The 7,780-nt window shown below is 43.7% G+C and overlaps 1 protein-coding gene across 4 annotated transcripts in view; it reads right to left on the bottom strand.

The window, feature by feature from the left end:
• Positions 1-592: 592 nt before the first annotated feature.
• KANK4 (KN motif and ankyrin repeat domains 4) overlaps positions 593-7,780 on the bottom strand; it is a 93,872-nt gene continuing 86,684 nt past the window's right edge. For all 4 annotated transcript variants that reach the window (XM_029617854.1, XM_029617853.1, XM_029617855.1 and 1 more), the window contains one exon: positions 593-5,356. In XM_029617854.1, coding sequence (XP_029473714.1) covers positions 5,255-5,356 — 102 coding nt within the window. In that variant the 3' untranslated portion in view covers positions 593-5,254. The remainder of the gene's footprint in view (positions 5,357-7,780) is intronic.

Genomic DNA, 7,780 nt, shown 5'->3' with positions numbered 1-7,780 from the left:
CTCAAATACTGTAGTTCTCTGGCATTTTCTATTTCCATCGATTTATTTAACTCGATTGGATCTTCGCTAAAGTGTTAAACCACCATGGGCTGGTATCTGACCTGTCCAACGCTGGAGCTGTTGCAATACTGCCACAGTGTGGCTCTAACTTATTTTTAGCACTGTAGACCCACGTTAAAGTTATTTATTCGTACAATGATTTTTAAAAAATAAAAATGGAGAGGTAAATCCATTTACCTGGATAAATCGTTATTTATCAGGCAGATTGACCTGTCTGAGCCCCGCCTTCCTCAGAGTGGCTAACAGTACACGCAGGGTTCAAAAACGGGCCCTTTCTTTGGGTGTGTTTAATAGGAGGGGGTGATATGACAGCACACGTTCTTGGCATTTTCAAAAGTACATGTGCTATTTTTCCCCCTTTTCTATTGCCTGCGTGCACAACAGATGCAATGTGATGGATGCTTTCAGTGTGCATCCTTTTAGGTTAGCTAATTTGCATAGGGAAACCACTTGCATCGTTTGCCTTGGATAATTAGCGACAAAGTTCAGGTGCTGCCATGCAAGGCCAGAACGTCACACAGACATGTACACAAATATTTAGTGAGATTTTAATCGTATTTCTTTTTCCTTTTTACAATAACAATGGCTTTGCACATATGAAAACTACAGTCAATTGTTAGCAGTTTTTACTTTAGGTCAACTTCAAGACAGTGCAATTCTTTAGCTATTTAAATTTAAAAAGAAAAGATTACTTTTTTTTTTTTACAGGAATAAAAACATAGCTAACAGTCAAATAAATGAATATTTAGTTACACATTTTTTTGGGTTTGAAATATTCACTGTTTTGAATTGTTTACTAAATAGGTCAGGAGCTGCTAAACCCGTCTCAGACAGATGACAGCAATATGCATGCAGTTGGTGGTGGTTTGGTAGGGAAGTGGAAGGTTGTATTTGTAGATCACAAACAAAATGATTGCTAAAGTCGTACTGGGAGCTTGAAAAAAGGCTGAACCTGATTCCTGGATGCTCAGAGTTACTAGAAGCCATGATGGCCAAGGAGCAACCAGGACTCTCTGCAGCTGAGATGCCGTTTATTAGCCCAGCATAAGACTTCTTTCAAGGCCACATCTCAACAACCGAAAAAGAGATCTATGGGTTCTTGAAAGCTCAAGGATAACCTCATCTTTGGAGACATCTTATGGTTGGGTCAATATAAGGTATCACAAACTCCAAATAATCTATTTTGAGCCAACTATCTCCAGCATGCACAGGAATGTAATTAGGTATGAGCGCATGGGGTCCATGCTTTGAGTCTCTTCATTAGTGCCCTAAGTTCCCGCTTCCCGCCTTTTTTAAATTTTATTTTGTGGCTGTACCTACCTTTTCTTCTTCCCCTCATCTCTCTCCTTCAAGCCCTGTCCGGTGTTTGTAACACAGCTGCTTCTCCTTCTCAGTGCCGGTGCGGTTCAACGATTCATGGTGGTTTGAACCATGCAGGCCTCCGTAAATGCCAACCTGCATGGTTCAAGCAACTTGTATTTGAAGCACTCCAGCGCGCGGTAAAGGAGCCGATGCCAAGAAGGAGAAGCAGCTCCAGCTTCTTTGCAAGCCCTGGACAGGGCAAGAAGGAGGGAGGTGAGGAGGAGAATTAAAAAAAAAAAAAGGAGTGGCAGGCACATAAAATACAGCTTAAAGTGCCAGGAGGGGATGCAGGCACTCAAGGGAGTACTGACTAAGAAATGGGAGGAGGACTCCAAAATTTGGTGCGTGGCTAAGGAGGGAGATGGTGAGGGAGAGCTCCCAGGTTTGGTGGGTGGATAGCAAGGAGGGGAAACTGGGGCCTCCCAAATTAGTTGAGGGAAAGTGGAGTCAGGGATGGTGGGGGAGAAGGAGAGAGCACACAATATTTGGTGCATGGGTAGGGATGGAGGATGAGAAAGGGACTTCCAGATTGCAGGGGGGGAGGGGAATGGAAGTTGAATGTGGAGGAGAAATTGGAGACAGAGATGTGTGGGGAGAGCGGGCGTTCAGAGATTGGATGGGAATTGTGTTGGAGAATGAGGATTTTGGGACTGTTATGAAAACAGGGTCTTGGCAGCTGGAGGTGGGGAGATGAGCGGGGATGTATTAGGCGGGTTGGGAGGTATGAAAAGGGGGTGTGGATGTGGGGTAGGAGACGGGAGAAGAGGGCGTGGAAACATTGGGATATGATGAGAAGGACCTGAAAGGCTGGGGAAGGGAGGGAAGGGGTCTGTGAAGGGTGTGAGAAAGGGTAGAAATAGCGCTGGGCAGGGGGTGGCTGGATAGGCAGTTAAAGAGAGAAGAAAGGGGCTGGAGGCAGAAGAGAGAATAAGCAACAAGGAGTCAGGGGGGGGGGGCTAAGGAGGGGATGATAAATGGAGGTGAGATGGCTAGGAAATGGATGAAAATGGGATGGAAAATTGGTAGGTGGGTGAAAGACGGAGCTTGAGGACTGAAGAAGGAAAGAGGGAAAAGGGGTGAAATCTAGCTATGAGTGGATAGAAAGGCAGTAAAGAGATGAAAGGGAAAGAGAAATTTAAGGGAGGAAAGAAACACAAATGGATAGGAGACCCTGGAAAAGGAGTTAGAAGACAGACAAAGGAAAGAGGACAAGAGACTGGGTCCAACATGATTAAAAAACAAAGGCAAAAACAGCATTTTATTTTCAATTTAGTAATTGAGATATGTCAATTTCTGTGATGTGCATCTCTGATATCTTTGTATTTTGCTTAGTACAGAAGGAAATGCATTTCTATTTCTAGTTCTGTAGTATAGCACTGCATGCAGAGTTTGGCTTCTTGGGATTTCCATTTCAGATTCCTTCTGTACATTTCTAATTTCTGCCACTTATTCATTTGGTGAAGGTCTGTCTGTCTGTCTGTGTGACACAAGTGAGGTATTCTGCAAGCGTGCTGTCTCTCTATATAGGAATGAATTGCAGTCTGGCTTGTTTTCTTTTTCCAGTGGGAGGTATATTGGTTTTTAAGGTTTTAAGGGCTCGATATAATATTTACATTGCTGCCTTTTCATGGGTAGGGTGCTTGTTTGAGTCTGGCAGTGTTATGGTATGGCAGGTTTGCTCTATAGGTTTTGCCTGCATGCCTTTTTTGAAGAATTTTATATTACTTTATAATGTTCTTGGTAGCAGAAGTTGAATATTATTTATTGAATGATGAGTAGTAAGAGGGAAATATCCTAATTCTGCTCTGCACCCACTGTTGGTGGAGGAGTGTCTGTGGATGCAGGGTTCTTGGTTGCTATTGGGGTTCTGTCCCATTCTGTATAGACCCCCACACTTCTCTCATATAGAAGAGCTGACTGAATGATGCTATTGAATAATTTTAGTGGTAGTTTTACTGGGTGGTTGAAACTGGCTGGCAGTTTCTTTGTTGCGTAGAAGGCCCTTTTGCCTATGAGGACTACTGACATGCTTGCCCAGCATCTTGCGAAAATGGTGCAAAATACATGTAGTTATGCCTCCTGCTTTACGAAAGAGGCTGTTCTGCGTCTGCACGGATGGAGCATGGTAAGAGACTGGTGCTGAGGAAGACACGCAATCTCTGCTGCGAACAAATTAACAGGGCAGTTTCCCCCTCCCTCACAGGCCATGTAGGATGACTTCCTATTGGGAATATAGAACAGAGATCATTTCAAGTTGAATACTTAAAGGTTGATATTGAGTTAGGCGTTTTTATGGGATAGTTCTTTGGGAAGTTGGGCGGAAAGCTGCTGATCGTGATTGTTGGGTTATTAAATTATCAAAATCTCAGTGGGGGGTCGAGATGGCTTTTGGGCCCAGCACCCTGTTCTTTTACACACCTAACAACCCCTCTGATTATGCATTTTCTTATTAAGAGAGAGAGAGTGTGTGTGTGTGTGTGTGAGAGAGAGAGAAGTGGAACCCCTCAAATCAAAGACTTTTGAAGACGATTCTGCGTGCTGAAAGTATGTCCAGCCCTTACAACAGAATTATTTTGTGGGAGTCCAACAGCATAGCAACAAATTAAGGAACAGATGTTTGCCCAGGGGCTACCTTCTGTGTGAAAATAACATCTTGACTTAGTTTTGAAGCAAACAGTTGAGAAACGTTTCCAAAACCACGTCCCTCATCGTGCTGTGCTAGGGAAATACGTGGGCTTCCAGCAATTTGTTTCTTATGCTTTGTTTATAGTCTCAGACGGAAGGCTTGGTCTCTAGCTTGACTGAGCATCTTCACAAACAACATTACAAGATATAACAGGACTGCACAGCAGGTCTTGGCTAAAACAAAATGGATACTAAGCGAGAGCCCAGGGATAATTCTGAATACGTAGGCCCGCAGTATCTAAGTGATGGGTGTTCACCTGCTGATACAGTTTGAAAGTTCACGGTGGTTTGTAAATAAGCTCTACATACTGTTAGTTGCTTCAGACTTCCTCTCTCCAGTCTTGCACGAGAGTCGTAAAGGACCCAATAACGACAGTAAGATAGTATTAGTCCCCATCACTTCCCCCGGTAGGTTATTCCAGTCTTCATCAGCCTCTCAGTATTTCCTGGGGGCTTCTCCTCTGAGCTTTCCCTCCTTCCACTTTCATCTCAAGACTCCTGTACCTTCCCGTATTTTACTGAAATCTAACTATTTTAATGTTTCTGTCATATTCCCCCTTTCTCTTCTCTCCTCCAGCGAGTACGTTTGAGGTGCTAAAGCCTTTATGTGCAGGGCTTGAGTTGCGGGCGTTTTTCCACATAACATTCTGTTACTGCCGCTGCCTGCAAAGGACATTAAAATAAAAACAGATGCTGTCGTGCAAGCTGCTGCCTGAAGGGAGATGCACTTTAGAAGTTTTATTTAAAAAAAAAAAAATCTAATTTCATAACAAAAAAGCCAAAATCTGCAAGGCAGAGAAGGAGTATATTAGTATTAAATGGATTATTTATCTGTCAAAATTAAGATAAATGGGTTATGGGGGGAAACTGTAGGTCAAGCATGATGAAAAAAGTAATGTTTGCCATCCTTAAAAAAAACCAAACCATTTCCATAATTCACAGTGCTAGGCATCCTAGGTTAAAGGCTGGAGCAGCGTGCTTAATGGAAAGGATTAAAGGCTACCAACGTATGCACATATTTGCCATAGTTCCATCAAGAAGTGTAGAGCTGAGGAGCATCGCTGCCAGATCGAGCATGAAGAGGCTGAATGAACCAGGCTTTTGTTCTCCTTTGCGAGTTACAATCGGGCCCATTTTTCCAGTTCCCTCACGGAGATGGGGCTGTGCAGTGCTCTGTGTGGGCTTGAAGGAGGTCTGCAATGTGGCCGTGGGCAGATCCCAGAACAAGAGACAAAGCAGAATTGCCAATCTATATGAAAAAGAAAATGAACATTGATTTATTTTTTTTTTTTTTCAGTCAATTAAAAGTGCTGTAAAGATCTCAGATTTCCAAAGGGTTTCTCTCATTTTACTCTGTCCGAGCCAGCTGGGTCTTTGGGGTTGGTTTTTTTTCTGATTTTAGGAATGATTGTGAAAACAGAGCCCAAATAATTCCATTTTAAAACCTGAAATTTTCTTTTATTCTTTTTTTTTTTAACCTGAAGATAACATTTTCATGTGATAGCACTCGCTGGAAAATAAAACCACCCAAAAAACGTTTGCTGGTCTTAGTTAGCAGATTTGTTGTTTTGACTGTAGTGAAGGCAGACATTTTTCTACTAAACTCACTGGTGAGTCTGCCTATGCATACGTCCTTGACATTATTTTGGAGGGTGTGCAACAATTTTTGGTTATCTGGATGAAACGAACCAATGTGCTTTGTCAACAAGACCCTCTTTTGGCAGGCATGAAGTGCAAGGCATGTCAAGAGCATGGGTTTCACAGGAAAAGGATACTGGTGGGTTTGAGGATTTAGCTAGACACTAGGGAAAGTACTCAAGAGCTAATCTAGCCATCGCCATATTTGGGTTTGGGAAGGGCGATTTTTTTTTCACTATGTAGAACTTGGCTACAAAGGCACGGTGGGTCTGATATTCAGCGCCACTTTGGACTTCTACGGGGCGCCATCCAAATATTCAGGTGCGGTTAGTGGCTGCCACCTAACCAGCTGACTTTCTTTATCCAGCTAAAATAAAGGGTGGAATGGGAGAGATCCAGTTCTGGGAATGCATGTCCGGCTAACTCAGCCAGATAAGTGCTGCCATTCAGCGTAATCTGGTTGAGTTAGCCGGAGAAGTGCAGCACTGATATTTGGCTGTCCTGAAGTTAGCTGGATAAACGTACACGGCTAACTAGAAAACAGCCAAGTATATTCTCGTTGAATACCCTGGCCAAATTAGCTAGATAAGTTCGTCCGGCCAACTTGGACAGCCGAATAGCAGCTGAATATCAGCCCCAGTGTTTTCCACCTGCTCCTGGATTACCGTGTTAGCTGTAGCTGTTAAGAAATCAGAAGAAGGCTGGGTTTGAGGGACCTCTGGTTTTCTTTAAACCTGGCCAAGTAGGTAATGCTGGTTTCCATGTAGCACTATAGATATAGGGGTGTGCATGGGAAAAATTCTAGTTTCGTTTTTCTTCTAACACTTTTTTTTTTTTCACTTCGCTGATGCATTGCAGAAACAAAAGAAGAAATGCTGGCGTTTTCAATGTCATTTTAAATAACTGCACGTCTCTAACAAGTCGTACAGTTTTCAGTGTTAGTCCAGTAAAAAGGTATTACCTACAATGCTTTTGCATATAATGCCGTATCATTTCTATATAATGCTATGAAATAGCTTTTGCTGGCTTGAGCTACTGGAGCTGTACTTGTCTAGTTTACTGGACTCTTATACTAATGAAAAGCTAAGGAAGAAGAAACGTCTCACCCTACCATTTTTTATTTTTTACATGTACTATTGATTCTGAAATATTAATCACAATAATTGTGTGAAACCTGAATACCAAAGTCTGCTATAAATCATTCATTTTTCAGGTGTGCTGGGCGTGCAGGAAATGGAATCGTCCCTGTTAAACAAGCTCCTGCTTCAGGTTTGCCAAGCATTTTGTGAAACGTCTCCCTCCCACTGTTTCACTTGTTCTGCTTTTGTCTCACAACCCAGGCCTTTGCTGCTAAGGCCGCAGCACCGAGCCCCTAGACATGATGCATCGTGCCACCCCCCACAGGCTCATGTTCTTCATGGCTATAACTTCCACGCTGCATTACCTGCGTGCTCGGGTCTTTCATTGGAACGTAATCTGCCTTGCAACTTATTTAGCAAAAGGCGGAATCTCAAATGTTTAGAAATGAACAAACAGGAACCTGGGTGTGAGGGAGGAATGGCCCTTCAAAATTCACCCCTCCCCTCCAGCTGATCTCCTCGCTCAACCTCCCCCGCCTCTAGCTGAACCCTTCTCTTACACCCCCCAGCACCTCTCACCCTCTCCCATCCCTTCTTTTATCTCCCTAGCTGAGCCCTTCTCTCACTCCATCACACACAACCTCTCAGTTGATCTTTTCTTGTTCCCCCCTCACACCATTCCCTCCCTCTCTAATCCCCACATGCCTCATCCTCTCTCTCTCAATCACACACACACCCATTCATCCCCTCTTGTTCACCCCCTACTCCGGTATCATATCATCTCTCCCTGCTGATTCCCCCCCACCCCCACCACCACCATTACCTCTCAGGTCCTCTGTTACATTCCCCAGCCCCCCCCCTCAACCTCTACAGGATGGGTCTAATAAAAGAGGGGTAAATCCTCAGGGGTAGGTGTACAGGAAGGCTCACGGCTCCAGGCTCCCAGCACTGGTTCC

The sequence above is a fragment of the Rhinatrema bivittatum genome, chromosome 10 (assembly GCF_901001135.1).
Source record: "Rhinatrema bivittatum chromosome 10, aRhiBiv1.1, whole genome shotgun sequence".
Lineage (NCBI taxonomy): Eukaryota > Metazoa > Chordata > Amphibia > Gymnophiona > Rhinatrematidae > Rhinatrema > Rhinatrema bivittatum.
This window is presented reverse-complemented; position numbering and strand designations above follow the sequence as displayed.